Raw genomic sequence first — 22,297 nt, 5'->3', positions numbered from 1 at the left:
AAATTAGAGCATCTGAGTATTAAAAGAAACTTATGGAATTAAAATTTTTTCCATTAAATCAAGATAACAATAATTTCAGTGAGATTTTAAAATAATTAACAGGCTAAAGAAAAAACATATCTAGAATCCTGACCATAGGGAGAGATGATGTCTACTTTTGTTGCACATCCTAATGCTTTCAGTGACTGGCTAAATAGAGAGCATCCTTTCACACTCCCACATCCCCGTGAGGGAGAAGGACCCTAGACTTCAGAGTCTCAAATAGCAACACAGTGGGACACCTACTTTCATTTTTTACATGAATTGAAATCAGAACACTGCTCTGAAAAAATACTATGGGCACTGTTTTATCACAGAATATTACTTCTTTATAAATGAGTGGTTTTCAAGGAGGTGAATCAAATTTCACACTCCTACTCATGCACGACACGGGCCAGCTAGACTATGGTCAATTCACAATATTGGCGTCTTCATCAACATGTGGTGGATAAAATCCAATTTTAAAATGTAAAAACTAAATACAATTATAGCTCTCACACTCATCTCCAACCCCAGCCAAAATCAAATTGTGGGTAAATCAGAAGCTTTCTATTAACATTTATTATGGGAGAACCTAAAGGACCAGTGTTCACATCCACTTTGGCTGTCTGTTAACTGAATTGTGACCAAAGCTGTTTTTTTTTTTTAATCAGAATGCTTTTTTTTTTTTTTTTAAAGATTTTATTTATTTATTTGACAGAGAGAAATTACAAGTAGGCAGAGAGGCAGGCAGAGAGAGAGAGAGGGAAGCAGGCTCCCTGCTGAGCAGAGAGCCCGATGCGGGACTCGATCCCAGGACCCTGAGATCATGACCTGAGCCGAAGGCAGCAGCTTAACCCACTGAGCCACCCAGGCGCCCAAGAATGCTTTTCAAACTAAGATTTGTTGGTGGCCCTTCTCACCCCAGAGAACTAGGTCCTACTGCATGAAGCCTAAGGCATCCACTGTAGGTGATGATCAATCTTCTCTCCTCTGCAATCTACAGTGATGAGTTGTGTCCTAGCCTGGGGAGAATGGAGAAAATAGCCACTCAATTTTCTGTAATTCTCAAATCTGTTTGAGAAAAGCCTAAAGGATATTTATGGGAAGCTGGCATCTTTCAAGCTGAGGAGATTATCTAAGTTCATTCTGCAGCAAGCATAAGGCTCTAATGAACTAGTTGCACACATTTATCTGAGAATGGGAATTGCAGTCTTCTCATCAGGTTGCTAGTAGGTCACTCTTTACCATATAAAACACAAATTATGTTTTGGAGTGTAACCCCCCATAAGTCATCGGGAAATTGGTGTTGATTTACACAAAGGAATGAATCAAATTGGCAAGTGTTTGGTGTTTTGCTGAATAAGGGCTGACAGCACTCAGTGGAAGTTGGAGTGTGAGAAGGACCGGGCTCAGCATTACCACTGTTCATTGGTTTTCAAACAAACAGCGACTCAGACACAACAGCAGGGTGTGCAGTACAGAAAATTCTGCCACGTTCCAGCCACACCCATGTAGAGAAAGAGCCTTCGCTGTCAGTGCAGCAATCCGCGTGGGTGACAAATGGGGCACACGTCCGAAATCAGCACATGCACTTACACAGGAAGTAAAACCCAGATACTTTTATTTACACTTTAGAAAGCAAACAGGCTGCCCACAAAGAATGGTTAGAAAACTCAAAGAGTTTTATTTTGTACTGTTAAAAAAAATGTAGGTCATTGATTCATCTGTATAAATAATTTTTCTGGCAAGAGTAGTTAACTTTTAACCTTCCATTCAAAAACTTCACAACTTGAAGTACTTGAAATGCACTTAAATTTACCCTGCCTTTATTTTTTTTTTTAAATGGTACATTCGGATAGCAATTAGCTGACTCATAAGGTCAAAATTTCTTTTTAAAAAAGTTCAAAGTTTTACTAGTACGTAATGGGACAAATTAGCAGTCCCTTAGTCAGTATTCATTTTAATAGTACTATTTTTCTTTCATTTCTTCTGAAAGAAAGTGGGGGAAGATAGGCATTCCTGTACAATTCAGATCAAAGCACAAAGTATCAATTTAAAAATAAATACCTAAGGCATACATGCCACACTTTCATTTCAATTTCCTCAGCTGTTTAAAAATTATCTCAAGTGTTGCTGCATTTTTCCCTGCTTTCTTACCACCAACCTCTGTGGCTCTCGCCTGCACTGACTCTGCCTCTGGAGGGTAGCTGCTCATTGTCACTTGTCACGAAGCATACAGTTTGATATCCTGGGCTTCACAGGCAATTTCAGAAACTCAAATGACACTATATGGACTTGCTCTAAATCTTTTTTTAGTGCAGTTTGGCAAATATCCCAAATGAAGTTCAAGGTATCAAACAGAGATAGTGCTAAGTGTGTCTACAACTTTCCGGGCAGCCCAGGGGCTCTGGAGAGAATAGGAATGGAAAACCTAATTGCCCCGAGCTGAAGTGACTGCAGACACCTGTTGCTTTACCACAGCAGAACAGTTACCCACAGAGACAGCAGGAGCCCAAGGCTGGGCAGCAGCACCTGCAAAGGTGGCCCAGGTTGCTGGACTCTTGGGTTGTTGGGAATATCTTTAAAGGTCAACAGCCCCTGCACCCACTTTGCCCCTACCTCCCCATCTCAGCAAACGTGGACGTTCTCCCCGCTCTACCTCACAGTGTTAAGAACAGCAAGCATGGACACACAGAAACCTGCTCTCTTCCGGTTGATCTCCCCTTCCTCCACTCCAGTGCTCTCTCACTCCAGGCTTTCTCTACCTGCAGACTGGAACTGCTCTTTTGTTTTTGGTTGCTAGAAAAGAGGTTATTATAACGCTGTCTGGAGAGACCACCACTAGATGGCCAAGTCATTGGGTCTGGCCCGACCGCCACTGGATTTACTAGCCTTGCTTGATCGTCCGGGGTCTGCTGGGAGCAAGGGAGGCACGTGCATCTCCACTGCGGTGGTCACTGGCTGCTCCTCCCCGTCATCGGGAGTCACTTCCAATTTGCTCTCTCCCAAGCTGCTGCCGTTCCCATTCTCCAACAGGCCAGGTGCACTGCTTCCCACACCACCCTCCTGAGGGAGCTCCTTGGTGCTGCCTGTAGGGCTCAGGGATGCAGAACCCGAAGCTGGAAGGGAGGCCTTCCTAGCAGAAGTCTGCTGCTCAGCCTCCTGGTTGGCCCAGTTCTGCTCTGTCATTAGCAGGTGGTGGTTGCCGTTGTAGAACTTGGCAGGGTGGTCCTTCCCAGGGGCCTCGGACAGGGCTGCCATGTCAAAGTCTGTTGCTGGTGGAGGGGCCCCGGGGTAGCCCGTCCCCGTGGCCTGTCCCAGAGAAGAGGCAGAGTGAGCATAGTAAGGTGGGAATCCGATGGTAACCGTGGGCGGGGCCGAGTGGGAGGGAAGAAGGAGTGGGCTTACACCCCCAGGTTTTGTGGCCCCTACCCTGGATTCAGGGGTGTCTGAGCGATAGTTGGTCATCCCTTGTTTAAGCTTCTTCCAGCCCAGGTGGTAGATCTCCAGCATGTTGAGTAAGAGGGACACGCAGGCCACTGCCAGCATGAAGATGATGAATATGGTCTTCTCCGTGGGCCTGGAGATGAAGCAGTCCACCGTGTTGGGGCAGGGCCACCGGTCACAGCGGTACAGTGGCTTCAGCTCAAAGCCGTACAGAAAGTACTGCCCAGCAATGAAGCCCACTTCGAACAGTGTCTTAAAGATGATGTTGAAGACGTAGGTCCGGAGCAGGGCCCCGGCGATTCGGATCTTGCCCCGGTCATCCCTCACCGGTGGTTTGTCCTTCTGGCTGTGGCTGCCCGACCCACAGCGTGCAGCCGGCCCGTCGCTCTTCAGCAGCTCTTCCTCCCGCTCTTTCTTCTTCTCTTCCATGCGCACGATGTGCAGCACATGGCCCAGGTAGATGAGGGTGGGCGTGGACACAAAGATGATCTGCAGCACCCAGAAGCGGATGTGGGAGATGGGGAAGGCTTTGTCGTAGCAGACGTTCTCGCAGCCGGGCTGCTGCGTGTTGCACATGAAGTCCGACTGCTCGTCTCCCCACACCTCCTCGGCTGCGGCGCCCAGTACCAGGATCCTGAAGATGAACAGGACCGTCAGCCAAACCTTGCCAATGACCGTGGAGTGCTCCTGTGCGTTCTCTAATAGTCTCCCCAGAAAGCTCCAGTCGCCCATTGCTTCAGAGTGCTAACCTGCAAGGGAACATCGCTGGTTAATAGGAAGCCTAAGGTTGGCAAGCTGTAGGGTCCAAACACCCCTAGGGGCAGGCCTCGGCAGATGGCGCTGGAATATCGCTGCTGGGGGAGCTGTAGTCCCACTTCCAAACCAGGGAGGCGCTGCAGAGCTTTCTACAGCACGAGTGTGCGTGTGCGTGTGCATCCACCATCGCGCTGAGCAGGGTTACAGAAACGCCCTCAGTGTCCGCATAACACGGAACTACTGTTACAGGACACAAGCGGTGACACCAAGGAGATGCCCAAGAGCGACTTAAGCCCTTCCTTCAGCGATGAGGAAACTAGAGCTCCAAAGGGAGATAACTTGCCTGAGGAGAAAATAACTCTCCCCTGGCTTCTAACTCCCCATCCTGCTCTCTTCCAGGGCCCAGTCTCCAAGGCAGCTCTGGTGCTGTGGGGTACACAGCTTGGGTCCTTTACTAACCTCGCCCTTTCTGTTTCTGTGAGATTACAGCAACTCTCCCCCTGATGAATTCATAACTTCTACCACACATTAACCTACTACCTATTATTTCCTTTCTTTTTCACTTTGCAAATGTTCCATGCATGGTTAACTCACTGCACGTCCCCAGGCAGGAGCCTGTATCTCCGTCTGTAAGATGGGACGATGGTCATTTTTTTGGGTGCGGTGAGCTGCATCCTAGGTGGAGGGAGGGCCTGCAGGCGGCCTCTGGGAAGGTAGCAGTGTTCCGCAGACACAGGGGACCAAGATTACAAGGTGTCCTCCCTGTCGCTACTGTTCAAACAGGCCAAATGTTTCCAGCTAAAGCCAAAAGAGCTCTGTTCTCTCATTTTTCGCTAAGGAAAGCGGCCCAAGCTCTAAGTGTATGTACAAATTCCGGCAGCCTTAAAAACACTCTTCTCTTCTTGAATTTTAAAATGTTTAAAAATATTAACTTTTATGAATTGGTTCAGAGGCAGATAAACAAAACAAAACTTTATTCACCATGATCTAAAGAAAAGACAACTGTTAACCCTCTCCTAGAATAAACTTTCAAGCCTTTGTTTTGGTCATTTGAGGTCTTTAGAAAAATATTACCATTCACATATCCCACCAGCCTCCTTGTCCTATATTGTGACGTATCTGTTCTATTTGGCATGTTCTTGGCAGGTAAAATATTTTAATTTAGAAACTTAATTACTGAACGTGAAACAACGCACTCTTCCATGAAGGAATGTCAGGTATTACATACTAGGTTACATCCTGCTTCTCCTCAACCCAGCTCCTCCTTAGACAGTCATGGGGTCCCTAACTGGCATCTCTGCCCCTAGCCCCGGCCCCTCCCTTCAATCTGCTGGAGATTCTCCTCTGGGGCATAAGACAAAAGGCTTGCATAGTGTGGACCATCCTTCAGTCCCTGAACAAACACTAGTGATACCAAACTTCCTGTGGTCCCTGGGACTCTGCGGTTAGGCCTTTGCACGTGCTAGCTCTTCAACTTGAAACTTGGCCCCAATCCAGGGACTGGCCTATTGACCTGTCACTTACCTCCTCTCTCTCTTCAAGAGTGGCCAACTCAGGCTAACACAGGGGCCCTGTGTTTTCTCTTCCCCCTTATCATGGCCCTGGCTTAATGGCTCTTGCTCCCTTTACATTCCAGGAGGTTCTTTCCATCCTCCCACACCTTCTAACATCCTCTCTCCTTGCTGTCCCTAGACAACCACAGCCTTCTGAGTTTCTATAGGAAACCACCTTTAACCACTTTCACTTCTTGTGAACTTTTTCCTTTACTCTAGTTTTGAGTTTGGGGTTTGCATGCGTAACCTTTCCTCCTTGATGTCTGTAGTGCATTTCTGGAAACCTCTAAGAAAAGATCGGCGTGGGGTAAATACTTAATACTTAAATACTTAATACTTCTTCCTGCTACCTTCCCAGTCTTGTTGAGCACAACACAATGTGCTGAAAAGGAGTCAAAGCAACATGCCTGATAGGTTCTCCCCATAAGCCTGGTAGCCCATAACACCATGAGGAGGGTTCGCTTCTCACAGCGGCTGAAAGTGTTGCTACCATTTCCCTGCAGGGCCAGGGAGGCAAAAAAGGAAATTTTTCACAGTAAAGACCCAGCCCTCCCCAAATGCCCATTTTGCACCTGTTGAGAAACATGGGGCTAGGTAAATATTTATGCAACTAGTAAATCAGATGAGGAGGATAGGGCAGGTGCCTGTGGCATCTTGCTACTCTTCTTTGCTGGCTCAGCCTCTCCAGAGTTCTTTAGGTTCTTTAGGTCTGGGTGCTGCAAAACACTTTCAGATAGATAGCCTTCAATTTCCATCATGACCTCTGATTGTAACCTAGAGAAACACGATGTGTCACCATCCACATACTTAGCTGGTACTCTGGTAGTTGCTGAGACTCAGTAAGTCCTAAAGATGGGATGACTAAGAGTGTGTCCGAAATGGGGATGCCCATGGCTCATGCTCTGTGTGGTAGCATGCACTGGAAGACTTTTCTTGGAAAGGAGCTTAGTAATGTGTATGAAGAGATATAAAAGCCATGATACCTCTAACCTGTAGTTCTACTCCTGTAACATCATACCAAGGAAATAATCAGAGATTTTGATGAATGGATAAACATGGATATTTACTAGGAATTACTTATAAGGAGGAATAATTGGAAACAGAAGTGTCCACTGAAGGACGACAAGTTAAATACATAATAGTGCCCAAGGCTGACACCAGAATCTGGCTTAACCCAGATCCTACTCCCAGTCTTCCTCTCCCTTGCCTGCCTGACTGGGAAGGGAAATGGTTGCTTTCCTACTTCTTTCTGTTATATCCAATAAGGTGTAAGAAGTTGGCTCGGGGAGCTTCTGGGAAAGATTTTGGTTTTCTATTAAAAGGGCAGATGCTACCTTTGCTGTCCCTTCCCCCTTCTTCCCATAGTGAGTACAGATGTGGTGCCTGGAGCTGGGCAGTCCCCTTGCAAGCATGTGTCAATAAGTGTGAGGGAATGGTCAAGAAAGTCCAAGGCACCTATTGTGACATTATGGACCTGCTGGATCACACCCAACAGCAATCTCCAGATTTATGTGAAGGAAAAATCTCTATTTGATCAAGTTAGGTTTTCTATGGCCTATAGACAAAAGAACTCCCAACTGATACTCTCCTTTTAATTCTTTATACAATAAAGACAGGCATAAATGAAAAGCTATGGTTCATTCATAACTACCAAAATAACATTCATAACTACTGAAATACAAGGTATTCACTAGATATAATTTTTAAGATCGTTAATGACATGAAGAGATATTCATGCTGTAATGTTAAATAACAAAAGCCTAATACAAAACTCTAGTCTGATACCACACATTTTACACATTCATCTATGCAAAAGGAAGAGCAAGAATGATACCGAAATGTTAACCATAGTATTTCTAGAACTGGTTGATTTTCATTTCTTTTCCTATTCCTTTGCATTTTCATCATGTTTATCATCATAAAGGATTAATGACCATGACTTTCAGGTTTCAAAGTTCTAGTTTTTGAAAAAGTCTGATTCCTCTTATTATTCCTTAGTTACGGTTTCTACTCCATAGACCTCTTGATAAGCACACAAAAGACAAATACAGTAACATTATTGGCCCAATGTTAGAGGAGAGTGGTCCTGGGATCTCTGAGATGCAACACGAACCCTGACAATGGTTATCACTGATGGCACAGAGCATAAATTGGATTCTCCTGCCATGGCAGTCTGCCAATTTCTTCCAAAGTAAGGACCAGGCTGTTTGTATCCCATCACTGACTGCTGAGTCTTATTACTACTACACTTCACACTTTGGGTTTATTATTTTTTTAAAAAAGATTTTCTTTATTTATTTGATAGAGAGAAAGAGAGAAGGAGAAAGAGTACACAAGGAGGGGGAGTAGCAGGCAGAGGCAGAGGGAGAAGCAGCTCCCCCGAGCAAGGAGCTGGATACAGCTCCATCCCAGGACCCTGGGATCATGATCCAGCTTAACTGACAGAGCCAGCCAGGCACCCCACAGTTTGGGTTTTGTTTTGGAAATGTATGAATGAATGAAGAAAAAAACTAACAAGAGGACCAAACCGTCTATGGGAAGACTAGCAGTATGGGTCGAGATCAGGTCAAAATCAGAGCCTCCAAAGCAGAAGCGACATCCACGTCTCTTCAGAGCCATCCAAGTCTGCTCCAGACACCACGCAGATGTTCTTAAGATGTTTTGTCAATCTCACTTTTTAATCATATCCCTAAGACCAATTCCGCGAGAAAACGACAGGGGAGGAGTGAAGCACACCCAGAACAGCAGAGCTCTGCTGGCTACGTACAAACAACAGACAACAAAGTGATCCACTTTGGGCTGACATCAAGTGAGACAAACACGGTGACTGAATGAAATATCTTTCTGCTTGAAAGAGAAAAATGGGTTTATTCTTATTGTCAATGTACAGGGTCAATTCAGGACAAAACTAGAGCAATTCCTGAAAGCTCATACTGGGAGTGCTTGTGAACTACTTATAGAGCACCACAGCTACAATACTGAGCACTTTTTAGAGAACTGGTCTACCTCAGTGGTAGTGGGATTCTATATTACTTGGATGCGATATGAATCTCCATGAGATGACATTTAACTTGTTTTTACTTTGATTTCAATGAAAACTTAGATTCTGACATTACTGCAAAACAAGATCTTACATTGTATAGCTTATGTGGCTGCTTCCATGTTCTTCTGAGAGTTATACTTTCCCTCTCAAAGTTATACAGTTTCCCGTTGGCCTTCAGGATTTGCTGAGTGTCCCTTCAGATCCATCAATGGCTATTTGTCTAGTTACAATCGTGTGCTCAACTCTGGGCTGCACATTCTGTTGAATAGCGTGGAGGTAAAAACATGGTCTCTATCTTGAAATCTATTTGTGGAGATGGGAAACTTCAGAAAATGGGGGAGCTATGTGGGTGCAGAGGGATTCTAGAGAAAAGAGATTTTAATACCAGAACACGTAACCAGGGAAAGCCAGCCAGGGAAGGGTGATATTTGAGCTGGGTTTGGGAGAGGGGTTTTGGATAGGAGAAGAGGGATGGGAGTGAATTTCAAGGCCATAATGGTGTTCCCATGGCAGTGTGATCTGGCATGGCTGAAACAGGGGCCTTGTACTAGAGCAGTGAGTTTAAATGGCTGCTTCTGCTCAGAAGAGCTAGACGGGCTGCACTCTGAACATAACAGCCGCTCAATAAACACTGGTGGGATGAATGAAAAGACATCGAGAGCAGAGAGATATGCTGAAAGTGCTGTTCAGAAAAGAAAGCGTCCCTCTAACAAGGACTCAGGAAGAGTGGTAATCTCTGAGTGAGTGCTGAAGGCCCCAGCTAGATTACAGCAGGGGTGAATGGAAAAAGGAAGGACAGAAAGGAGACACAGTCTGCAGACAAAAATAAAGCAGAATGTAGAGTCTGCCTAGTCAGAGACTGAAAGAGAGAGAGGCATGGACTAAAGACAAGCCTCCTATTTCTAAGCCCAAGTGGGAAAACCAGGGGGCCATTTGAAGGGAAAAACATTTGGGAGGCGTGTTAATATGGGATTGGAAGAAAGGATGAATACTCTGGTTTTGTGACTGTATGAATCAAAAGTAGTGGTGGGAGATATGAGTGAAACTGTCCAGGAGGAAGCTGGAGGCATGGAAGTAGAGAAGACTGGGCAGAGGGTCCACAGTGTGCCTCCACCTCTCCTGAGTGAAGAAGGTAGAGCAAAGAAAGCACCAAGGACAGAACTTATGGAAAATCCAGCGAAACAGAGGAAGAGCAGTGTGGGAAAATACTCACCGCACACAGTGTGTGCAGCCAGTGCTTTGGTGAAGGATGGCAGGACTGACCAAGTGAGTAAGAGCCCAAGACTAAGCAATGACAGACAGCAGCAACCCCCAGATAGTGTGGAGGGAAGGGGCATTCCTCGGGGGAGGGGGGCAGACAGGTTCATATTGTTTGGACTGTATTTATTTTGTTATCAAAATAGTATCAAATAACATCAAAAGAGAAGACCCTTTCTTCCTTATGGAATTGACCCCAACATTAGCTTTACCTGAGCTACTAAGATTGAATGTTTACATTTTACTTTGCCCAAGAAGCACCAGAATCCCCCTCACCTGCTGGGAATACTGTTCACATCAGAAGGCATATTCTCTGAGCGCGGCCAACAAGACTGGAGAACTAGGGCAACACAGAAGTGAGGAAGCCAAAGGAGGGCTTTGAAGAAGGAGGTGACTAACAGTGTCAACATTCTTTGGCGTGTTCAGATGGATGGACATAAAGAAAAGGCCCTTTGATCTCCCAGGGAAGCCACTGATGGTCTTTAAATGCTCAGTCCAGTGGGAGCTCTGGGGCAGAAACAAAAGTTCAGGCCCGTGGTTAAAGAGGTAGAATGTGGGAGAGAAATGGAGACATGGTATGGAGAGCATTTGTTCAATAAGTCTAGAACTTAAAGGAAGGAGAGATGCAAAATGGATAAAAAGTGGGGGAATAAGGCTCAGAGGAGGCATTTCTGAGATAGGGAGGGCTGTGGATGTTTGGCATCAAAGTGGTGGAGTCATGGGTACAGGAGGGTGGACGGACAGTCAGCCTGCTCAGCACCAGGAAGGGGCAAAAGGGCGGGAGAGGGGCTGAGAAGGCAGATGTAGGGCGAGTGCTCTCCAAAGTGATGACAAGACTCTTCTCAGTGAGATCAAGCCAGAGGTCGTCTTCTCAGGCCAGGGCAGGACTTGAGCTCCTAAGAAGAAAAAAGGTTTGATAACTAGGGAACAGAGAAGATGAGAAAGGGACTGGGCTCCCCGAATTCCTTGCCCAGCCAGACCTATCTATGTACAAGTTGTGGCCATGCAGTGAGGACTGAGTGAAAGCTACTACGTGGGAGGCATTCAGCGCTGAGCAAAGCAGAGGAGTGCTGTCTGGTCTGGGAAAGACAGTGGACAGAAGAGAAGTAAGATGTCAGACACTGCTGTGGGCAGACAGAGTGCTGCGGGGCAGCACAGAGCGAAGTACAGGGGCTGCGGAGGACTGGGGGCCTCCCTGAGAGGGTGACATCTGAGTGAGGAGCTGGGCCTCAGAAAGCAAGGACAAACATTCCAGGCAGAGCAAGGCTTCCAGCCGAGAGCAAACCTGGTGTGCTGCGGAAGGCGAGGACAGTATGGGGGAAGCAAAGCCAACCAGGAGCAGACAGGCAGACAAGCAGGTCAAAGAGGAAGTGGGGAGGTGGACAGACTTTGGCTTATACTCCAAGTGAGATAAGAATGTACTGGAGGACTGGAACAGAAGAGTGACACAATCAGACTTACATCCTCACAGATTCCCTCTGGTTGTTGTGTTGGGAACAGGCATGGGGTAAAGGGGGCTGTGGGCAAGGGAAAAGCAGAGGGTCTGGTGAGGACACTGTACTATAATACAGAAAAGTGACAGTGATGACAAATAGTTGAGTCTGCACAGATTCTGAAGGTAGGTCCAGCACGATGTGCTGACAGGTCAAGGGTTGGGGTAGCGCTTGGGAGACGCCAAGGTTTCTGCCCTGAACAGGAAGAAGGGAACTGCCATTTACCAACACGGGGAAACCAGAGAAGTTATAGGTTTGAGAAAGGCATGGGAATCACAGGTTCTATTCTGAAAATGTTAAGTTTGAGATACCTATTAGACGTGTAACTGTTAAAGCTGGAGATAAACATTTGGGAGTCATCATTAAACCCTGAGACTGGACTGAGATTATCTAAGGGCAGGGGAGAAGGACAAGGAGGCTGAAGACCATGCCCTGGGGCACTCCAGCATCTTCAGGTTGAATACAGAAGGACAAACTTGCAAAAGATCTGCTTATTAGGAAATGTAACTCTTAGTTTGGAATAACACCCAAAATGTATCATTTGTATTCTGCTTGATTCTCTTTTGTACCAATATTTTGACACTGAAAACATTGTTACTTGGGGCACCTGGGTGGCTCAGTGAGTTAAGGCCTCCGCCTTCAGCTCAGGTCATAATCCCAGGGTCCTGGGATGGAGCCCAGCATCGGGCTCTCTGCTCTGCAGGGAGCCTGCTTCCTCCTCTCTCTCTGCTTGCTTCTCTGCCTACTTGTGATCTCTGTCTGTCAAATAAATAAAATCTAAACAACAACAACAACAACAACAACAAAAAAAACATTGTTACTTGGTCAGTAAATTAGAGGTAATACAACATGGAGTATGGCTAGGCAAACTAATTTTTTGCCTGTTTGTGATTGCTTCGAACATTGTGGAGTAGGATTTTGAGTCACGTATAGGCTCAGCCAGAAAGAGTTCTATGTTCCATTAGTAACGTCTGCTGGGGTTTGGGATGAGGCAGCATAGCTCAAATGCTAATTTTCTTTTTGCCATTCCTGACTTGGCACAAATATTAAAAGAACATGGTAGGCTGAGCTAGTCACAAATATGATACAATGAAAAAGGGCTTATCTAGTTATCTTCTTCGCAGGTGGAAAGCTGTTTTCCATTAGCTTCTTTTACATCTACCTGCCTCTTTCAAGTGCTCCCATTTAAGACCGTAAGTTCCAGATGCCACAGGACCTAGCCCATGGTACTATGTACTTACCACACTTTTTCCATAATTCTGGTTTGACTCTTTAAAAAGGAACTAGAAATCAGAAAAAAATCACCAAAATAACCAAAGACCCTTTCTTCTTTTACTCTACAACATCAATTCCAATGTTTAGCTTTGTCTGAGTTTCTAAGACTAAAGAGCAAGAAGGGAACTAGACTTTTAAAACCTGGCCCAATGTCACTTAACAACACAGAGGCACAGCATTGGGAAAAGTTCAACCACATAGACAAGCATGAAAGAGGAAAAAAATCGAACCTCTGAAGTTTCAGATTAAACAGCACGCAACATTGTTTTCTATCTCCAGAAGACAACAACTGATCACACCAACCAGCAGGACACCTAATGGCAACAGTTCTAGATATACTTGGTATCTGGTACAACAAGTCCCCCAACTCTGTTCTTTATATTTTCTAGACAATTTCTGGCCTTTCATTTTATCCATATGAAATTTAGGTAGAGCTTGTCAAGTTCCACAAAAATCTGAGACTTGGTTTTAATTGGAATTGCATGATATTTATAGATAAATCAGACTTAGCTCTTTACAATCTAGTCTCCCCACCAATAGACACAACTGATCCACTGATGATGACCTTCATCATGCCTTTCAGTAGTGCTTTAGGATAATGTTCCTAAAAGATTTACACATTTTTTTGTTAGATAGATTCCTAATTTATTCTTGTTCTAGTTTCTTTTTGGTTCCAAATAGTTTTTTTCATTATAACTTTTGATTATTAATGGTACTTAGGAACATTGTTTTAATATATTGATCTTTGTATCCAGCAATCTGTTAGAAAGACTTACTAGTTCAAATAGGAGATTCCTTTGGATTTTCCAAGTAACACATAATCATATCATCTGCTGTTAAGGACAGATTTGTTTCTTCCTCCCCTTGTTCTAATTCCTGTTATTGCTTTTTCTTGTCTTCTTATACTGGCCAGGACTCCTAGCACAATGTAGAGCTGGTGATATCTTCTCTCATTTTTTTCTTTAACATGAATGCTTCTGAAACTTTATCATTAAGCATGATGTTGCAAATTTTATTAGGTCAAGGAAGTTTTCTTCCAATCTTTGTTAATGGTTTGTTTGTTCTTGTTTTCTAAGTCATGAGTGAGTATTGGATTTAGTAAATTACTTTTTTCCTGCTATTGTGATTTTTAGATGGTGAAGTAACCTATTGGTCCTGATTTTATTTTTAATATTCTATCACATTCAATTTGCCACTACTTTATTTTGGAGTGCTTGTTCATACCCAAGATTGGTCTCAATTTTTTGTACTACCATTGCCATTGGCTTTTGGTAAAAAACCTATTTTAGCCTGAAAAATTAAAAATTCTCTGAATAAGCTTGTGTAAGATTTTGCTATAAGAGTTTGGGATTAATGTCTTTTTGAGGAAGCCAGCCTAGATTATAAATTCAATTTCATTAACTGTTATTTGCATAGTTTGGGTTGCTATTTAAGTGGATTTTGATAGTTCATGTATTTTGTTTTATTTTTTTAAAAGATTTTATTTTTTCATTTGACAGACAGAGATCAGGAGTAGGCAGAGAGGTAGGCAGAGAGAGAGAGGGAGGAAAGCAGACTCCCTGCTGAGCAGAGAGCCCGATGCGGGGCTCCATCCCAGGACCCTGGGATCATGACCTGAGCTGAAGGCAGAGGCTTAACCCACTGAGCCACCCAGGAGCCCAGTTCATGTATTTTAGAAAATTTTCCATTTCTAAGTTTCAAATTTACTGGCAGAAAATCAATCATGGTATTTTCTTATGATTTTGTATGGTATTTGTACTTAGAATCCTTTATTTGGGGGGCACTGGCTGGCTCAGTGGGTTGGGCCTCTGCCTTCAGCTCATGATCTCAGGGTCCTGGGCCCCTGAGCCCTGCATCAGGCTCTCTGCTTGGTGGGGAGCCTGCTTCTCCCCGCTCTCCGCCTGCCTCTCTGCCTACTTGTGATCTCTGTCTGTGTCAAATAAATAAATAAAATCTTAAAAGAAAAAGCAACAGCAGATCTTTTGTTTGGTTCCAAATCTTATTTAAGGCTTTTAAAATATTAGTCTTAGTTTTCTTTAGCTAAACAACCAGTTTTGACATGCTTGAAAAAGAATGAAAGTTTATTTTGTTATTTTTTCCAATGTCTTACCAAAATGCTATATTTGTAGTATACAGAATAAATCTACAGAAAGTCCCTACGGATCTTTAATTAAAAAAAAATTTTTTTTTGAGGATTTTATTTATTTATTTGAGACATATAGTGAGAGTGGGCATAAGCAAGGGGAAGGGGCAGAGGGAAAGGGAGAAGCAGGCTCCCTACTGAGCTAGGAGCCCAACATGGGGCCTGAACCCAGGACCCTGGGGTCATAACCTAAGCCAAAGGCAGACGCTTAACCAACTGAGCCACCCAGGTTCCCCCTCCATGGGTCTTTTAAATAGATAATGTGATTTTAGTATTTGCTAGTATTATTCTAAAATATGCATATACTTTAAGGGTATTCTTTATCTTAGTGTAAAATTATTTATTACTGTACAGATTCAAGGGATTCCTTATTTTATTATTATTATTTTTTAGTTTTTAAAAGATTTTATTTATTTATTTGACAGAGAGAGAGATCATAGTAGGCAGAGAGGCAGGCAGAGAGAGAGGGGGAAGCAGGCTCCCCACTAAGCAGACCACCCAACACGGGGCTAGGTCCCAGGTCCCTGAGATCATGACCTGAGCCAAAGACAGAGGCTTAACCCACTGAACCACCCAGGCATCCTGGATCCCTTATTTTAAATGGAAAAGCACAGGGTTTCTATTACTTAACTTTTCAGTAATCTCATGCTCTGGCAGGAGACATAACTCTCATACAGATGATGTCTCTCAGAGAGACGAACTGATTTAATGAAATTATAAAACACTAATTTTCTAACTTTTTTATCAATAATTTTAAAGCACTGTTAGAATCATATATATTTATTGTCAGAGAACAAATCTCCAGAAACATTAAATTGTTTTAAATTATACTTTATCTTTTTAGATTTTATTTTTCAAGTTATCTCTACACCCAACATGGGCCCCAAACTTATAACCCCAAGATCAAGAGTTGCATACTCCACTGACTGAGCCAGCCAGGTGTACCTTAAGTTATACTTTTATTCTACTTATTTTATTTACTAAATAAGAATGGATAGACATCACTTGCCATCCATGTGTTATTATTATCCCTCTATTTTCTCTTTCATGTGGGAATTTTTTTTTTTTAGAATTTATTTATTTATTTGACAGACAGAGATCACAAGTAGGCAGAGAGGCAGGCAGAGGGAGAAAGAGAAGCAGGCTTCTTGCTGAACAGAGAGCCCGATGCGGGGCTCGATCCCAGGACCCTGAGACCATGACCCGAGCCGAAGGCAGAGGATTTAAACCACTGAGCCACCTAGGCGTCCCTCATGTGGGAATTTTTTCTTTGAGGGGATTGGATTTTAAATTATTTATAAAAAGTCACGTGCTCTTTAAATCTTTACTTGGCTAAAGTAAGTATCGTTAACACTTCTCATCTTTAGTCAAAGTGAAAAACTCAGTTTTTCTTTTGTTTTTGACATTCTGTAACTGAAAAGCAAAGTAAGAGCTAATTTTGAGTTGGAAGCAACTTAAACAACTATATTAGTTTAAAACAAATGTCTTCAATTTTTTTCAATTTTTATATTTAAGAATTACAAAATTAAAAATATCCTTAACTTCTAATCCACAGTATTTCTTCTTGAAATACTTGAATAAAATAAATAATCCTACCAGAAATTAGTATTAAGTCACCATTTCTACAATTAGAGTTCTAATATTAAGCTAGAAAATTAACAGCTGGTTGAGCTTCACTTCAATTGACAGAAAAATGTAAATAGTCGAGTATAATTAGAAACATGACTGACTTCCAATACTATTCATGCTATACTGGGCTTCCTTTTAAAACCCTCCAAATGTGTTCCCTGTTCCATTACCCTGTGGAGTCCTCCAGTTTCTCCTGCCAATTATTAAATGGCATTAAAAGTTTTAAAAATAACTTCTGTGAAAGACCTAAGAATACCACATGAAGTTTTCACTTATTTAAACATTTTACTTACACATTTTGGTGTAATTTAGCAATGATTTTAATGTGTTTCAACATTAGTCCTCAAAATTTTAGTAACTGAATAATGAAAAAAACCGTCACTACCCTTGAAGTAAAATTCAATTTACCAATATTTCCTGAAAGGTGGCTTGGTGTAAGGGTAAATAACAATAAAGAAAATTATAGGCGTACTTCCACATATTAGTGCTCTGAACAGGATCTTGACTAAAACACAGACCAGGCTGTGGGAATCATATTACCAAGCGCTGACTTCATATAGTCTGGTCAGTTAAAAGGTAATTTCCCCTTATAAATCCAAATTACATCCTTCAAGAATCTTGCTCATCCGTGGAGGAAATATAGAATCACAGCATTTTAGAGCTCAAAGAACCTCAGAAGTGGTCTGGTTTATCCTCTTCATTTTACAGATGGGGATATGGGAATATGGAGGCCCCGAGAGGGTAGTGTGATTTGCCGAAGGCTACAAAGCCCACAGTGCTGAAGCCAGCATGAAAACTCCTGACTTTTTACTCTTGGTCCAGTGTACCTTCCCCTTCCGCGTGACTTCACGGGATTATGCACCAGGCCGAACGTTGAGATGACAACAGCGGACTTTTTAGTTATATTGCTCTACCACACATTAAAATGTATGTTTAGAAAAATGGGTTAGAGTCCATTTTAAGCTTTTGCTCTTTTTCTTCCTTTACAAAGTGGCTAAAATTGTTAAATATTATTGACATGCTAAGAACAGTCCTGTTACTCCATCATATAAATTAGCAATATCATTTTAAAGCAAATTCAGCTATTATCTTTACTCTTGTTTTAGTGAACAAAATCTCACAGCCTTATAATTATGATATTTTATTTTTCCATTTGTATTACTGACACATATTACATCTGTCAAAATGTTTTCTATTTTTGCAATAATAATTTCTATAGTATAAATATAATTTCACTTTTCTTGTTCAAACCCACTTCTATTAGTATACAACACAGAAATCTCTTCTATGTTCTAGATTAAAAGATTCATTATAAGGTTAATATGAAATGGAATTTCATGAGTGGAATGAGTGTTAATTCGTAGAGATAATCAGGTGGTGTGAATGAAAAAAATGTGATTTTTATGTTTAGTATCATTAGTTTGTCAACAAGAAATTTAAAGCAAACCACTAATTCTTCAAATTAAAGAAAAGATCAGAATGCAGAAACTGTTTACATCAACTATCATGAAGTCATACTTCTGAAGACCAAAGATTTTAAAAAAGCAGTAGAGTACTAACCTAATTATCATGATGAAGAATTTTCCACCACTGTCAGAATGAAAATTATAATTAAACTTTATCACTATTTTATTCCCTTTATGCATTATATTGAAATGGCAAAAACATACTGTTCTTAGAGACACAGGTATGCTGTTAATGATCACATGTATTAGACATTTTTACTAAATGTCAACTTAGTAAGCACTTATCAAACACCTATCATGTGTGGGGCACGGTGCTACTAATTAAGAGATGGTCCTTACGCTCAGGAGTTTCATTCACAATCTATGGGCGAGACAGACTTGTAACAAAATGAATCAAAATATAGTAAGACAAGCGTTATATAGTCTTGGTGATGGCCACAACACAGTGGAGCAGAAGAGAGAAGGCCACTGTATGTTAATCATGAGTTTGGCTATTTCTTAATACAGAGAACCATGCTGTCTGTACAGGGTGAAATACTTCTCAAAGGCCTTTCTGCTGTCTAAAATGTTCTGGTAATTTGGTACAGTACAAAAATAATGTGTTTACTCATGTATTTATGAGCGATACTGGGATAAAATCCTAAAAATACATATATTCTACTTATTCAGTGTTAGGTGCATGTTCAAGTAATGGTAACATCTGAAGGCTAATTATAGTTTAAATTCTTTACATACATGAGACTTTATAAAATGGCTGTGATACATACACAATTACTTTTAAGGCTCAAACGTGTAGTAAAAGTTATTTTTGTTAAGAAAACGAACGCAACTTAAAATGTAAGTAACATTCAACGAAACTGTCACTATTGTTTTTCTTATTTGCAAACAGTGAAATTTTGTTACAATTTGATTATCTTAAGATGGCTTTAAGCCTGTTAACATCAACTGGTTAACCTAAATAACTTTGTTTAGTTTGTTATAGTAGTAAAGTTTTTGTGAATTACTCTACACTACAGGAACACGTGCATTGCCCTTGTGAGATGCTTATCTCAACATGAATCAAACTGATGAGCCACTGGAATATGTGCCAAATTAGCTGCTGTTTACTTTGAACACACTGACCCTTGGAAAATAAGTCTCCCCTTTCCCGCTTTAATCTTTTAATATTTGTTTTGCAATATATCTCACAGGACATTGATGGACTGTCAATGAAGTGATGTACATATCATAAATCATCAATTTGAATTCTTGAGTAATATAAACCCAAGCACAATTCACGTCTCAGCTGTTTCTATACAACCATTTTTAAGTGACATGTTTTGGCGGTATCTCGGTAAAGTAAAAACTGGGGAACTCCACTTGTCCCTAAAGTCCCAGTCACAGATATTCATGAACTTAGAGCTCTGTAAACTGGGATGAATTCTGCTCACTAGAGTGTAGAGGAGACTGCAAGGCAAATACACCCGCATCGCTGCAATTTACTGTCAGAACAGCCCCTAAAAGAAGGGATGACTGTAGAATGCAGATAAGTGTTTTTCCACTGTTCTGTAAATTCTTTATACTTAAACACACCATAACAAGCATATAGGTCAAGGAATTGGATCGTGGTACTTACAACTAAAGCGTTTCTTAAAAGAAAAGAAAAGAGAAAAGAAAAGAAAAACTTTCAATAAGTTTCCTTAAAGAAGTAGGCGAGCCAAGATCTCCTAAAAGACACCAACACGACTCTGTAGAAAGCGTGGCGATGCTAAAAGCTAGCAGCTGAACTCCGTGTCTTGCGGCTGTGGTATCTGTTCAGAGTGTCCAAGTATTTAAGCAGTCCTTAAGATCCCATTAGATCTGAAGTTCTAGAGCCACTCCAGCTTCCCCACTCAAGGGGGAAAGCACCATCAAGCAAACATTTTCAACCCAGCCCTCCGCCATCCACCAAGGAAAGCCATTACGCAGCAGAGAACTGGCGCTCCCAGAGATCTCCAGGAGCAAAGAAACATCGGTTATTCCCAAAGTTCTCCAGAAAGTTTCCTGAGCCCCGCTCTCTAGCCCTGCCGCTCCCACCACTTTCCCAAAGATTCCCGAAAGAATTTGAAGAGGCCGGCAGCCGCAAACAGGAAGCGGGGCTCCGGCTCCCGCTCGCTCCGCCCCGGCCCGCGCGAGCCCATCTGGGGAGGTCGGAGGCGCCGGCGTCCCGCCAGTCCTTCCGCCCCGGGGCTGTCCCCCGGCCCTCAGCGCCTGGACCTCTGGGGCGCCCGGTTCTGCGCTTACCCCGCTCTGCCGCGGCGGCGACCCGGGTGCTCTCCTTCTCGAGCAGGGCTCCCGGCCGCTCTGAAAAGGAGAATTTCTCTTACACGTGCGGTGCAACTTAACGCGTGTGCCCCGCGCAAGGGCCCGGCCTCCCCGCCCCGGCGGCCATCCCCGCGGCCCCAGTGCGCCCAGCGCTCGCGCCCCCAAGCAGCAGCCGGGGCCGCCGTGCCACGCCCCCGCCGCCTCCACCTCAGCCTGGGGGCCCAGCAGGGGCGGTGCCAGGGCGCAGCGCAGGGCCCCCGCCCCGCCGCCCCACTGCGCCCCTCATTCTCATCCCGCACCCGCATACCGCCGCTCGTCCCCCATCCTGCACACTCACCTGTAGCCGCTTCCCACCTCGCACCCGCAGATACCCATTATCTCCCGCCAGCCTGCACCTGCCCCACACTACACATACAGTCGCACCACGCCTGCACCCCTCATTTCGCAACCATAAACTCATTCCCACTTGAACTTGCACCTGTCACCCTGCAACCGTCCGGCTTTCCCACCCGCACCTGCATCCTGCGCCCCATCCACGGGGGCGCCCTCCTGCTCTGGATGTGGAGCCTGCGGCTCTTTCCTGCCGCCGGGGTCCCGCGGGCCTCGTGTCTGTCTCCACTGAAAGCACGAGGCCGGCAAGGGAGGAGGGCGAGGGCGAGCGAAGGGCGTACTGGTTCAGGCCCTGCGGGCCCCAGGGGTGCCCTTCGCGCGCACGTGCGTCGGCCGGGCCATCCAGCTCCCGCTTGTCCTCTCAGGGCTGAGCCGCAGCGCTGGGGGCTCTTCTGAACCGGGTGGGTAGTTCGCGCGTGGGCGTTGGGGCGTCTTGCCGTCCCCCCCTTCCCTGAGTTTCGCCGCCAGGGGACGCGATTCTAGACAGCCAGCGCTGGGCTGGGGCCACTGAAAAGGGGGTTCCCACGTAACCTGGCCGAATCGACCAAAGAAGAGCCAGGGCCGCAACGTGGATGCTGTCGAGGGCCGTGCCAGAGCAAAGGCTGGAGCGCGTCCCGGGAAAGGAGCCGAGGAGCTATAAATAGTGGCCGTGAGCCTGGTTCCCGTCAAACACACTTAATTTAGCCGGCGGTCATAGGGATTCTTTTGTGTGTGTGCGCGTGTGTGTTTTTAAAGACCTTGCTCCGATGCACTTGAGACTTGGCCCTGCCCAAGGTGACAGGGAAGGTGTTCCTGCAAGTCACTCCTTCTTATTGGTAGTAGTGACCAGATGCTAGAGCAAAGGTTAGCCTGCTTGCCCAGACTGGGGTGAAGGTTTTAACATCTTTCCTCCCCAGAGCTGGTACTGCACACACTTCAAAGGAAAGCCAACGCCAAAAGGCCACCTAGCAAGGAAGGAATCCAGTCCCTGCCTGTTACTGTCTCCGCTCAGTTTCGGTGGACTCTTGAGTTCCCTCTGCGCCTCCGGGTTTGCTTTTGCATACTCAAGGTTTAAGCGTGGGGCTTGGCCTGGACAAGATAGTTAATAAATATTAGTTGGCTGAATTTTGCTGGCCATTCTAGAAGCTGAAAGTGATTGTAGAATTACCTTTATGAGTGGTGGATTTATTGCAAGAATGTGGCGAGATTAGAATCTTTGATTGTTTTCAAATTTCCATGGAACAGCTTCCATTGATTACCCTCATTAGAATTTAGATCTGTTCTGATTAGCAGTGTGCTTGTCCTAGGGAATTTACTTATTCAGTTCTGATCTGAACTGAAGGTTATCCCAGGGATGAAAGAAAAGTAAGCTTCTAAAGGCAAATCTAAAGTACCTACTTCCTTGAAAAACTTGAAGGTGTATGTATGTAGTAGGTGGTAGTCATGTAGACTTAGTTTTTCTTTTTTTTTAAATTGAGAAATACTGTTCTATAAGGCCTTCAAATATTTTTCTTTATTTATTCATTATTAAAGATTTATTTGTTCATTTTTAGAGAGAAGGG

At 43.8% G+C, this 22,297-nt stretch overlaps 1 protein-coding gene across 4 annotated transcripts; it reads right to left on the bottom strand.

The window, feature by feature from the left end:
- Positions 1–851: 851 nt before the first annotated feature.
- GJA3 (gap junction protein alpha 3) lies at positions 852–21,365 on the bottom strand. Of its 4 annotated transcripts, none has more exons than XM_032315113.1 (3): positions 20,346–20,561; positions 2,910–4,217; positions 852–1,043 (listed from the first exon to the last, which is right to left on the bottom strand). In XM_032315113.1, exons 2-3 carry the CDS (start codon positions 4,198–4,200, stop codon positions 1,039–1,041), a joined length of 1,296 nt encoding a protein of 431 aa, XP_032171004.1. In that variant the 5' UTR covers positions 4,201–4,217; positions 20,346–20,561; the 3' UTR covers positions 852–1,038. The 4 variants fall into 4 exon arrangements, with proteins under 4 accessions (XP_032171004.1, XP_032171002.1, XP_032171001.1 ...); XM_032315111.1 differs by lacking the exon at positions 852–1,043 and adding an exon at positions 20,882–21,365 and having other exon boundaries at positions 1,051–4,217; positions 20,346–20,405; XM_032315110.1 differs by lacking the exon at positions 852–1,043 and adding an exon at positions 20,704–20,864 and having other exon boundaries at positions 1,051–4,217; positions 20,346–20,405.
- Positions 21,366–22,297: the final 932 nt, after the last annotated feature.

This window comes from Mustela erminea, chromosome 15, assembly GCF_009829155.1.
Source record: "Mustela erminea isolate mMusErm1 chromosome 15, mMusErm1.Pri, whole genome shotgun sequence".
Lineage (NCBI taxonomy): Eukaryota > Metazoa > Chordata > Mammalia > Carnivora > Mustelidae > Mustela > Mustela erminea.
Note: the sequence above shows the minus strand (reverse complement) of the source record. Positions and strands in the feature narration are given on the sequence as shown.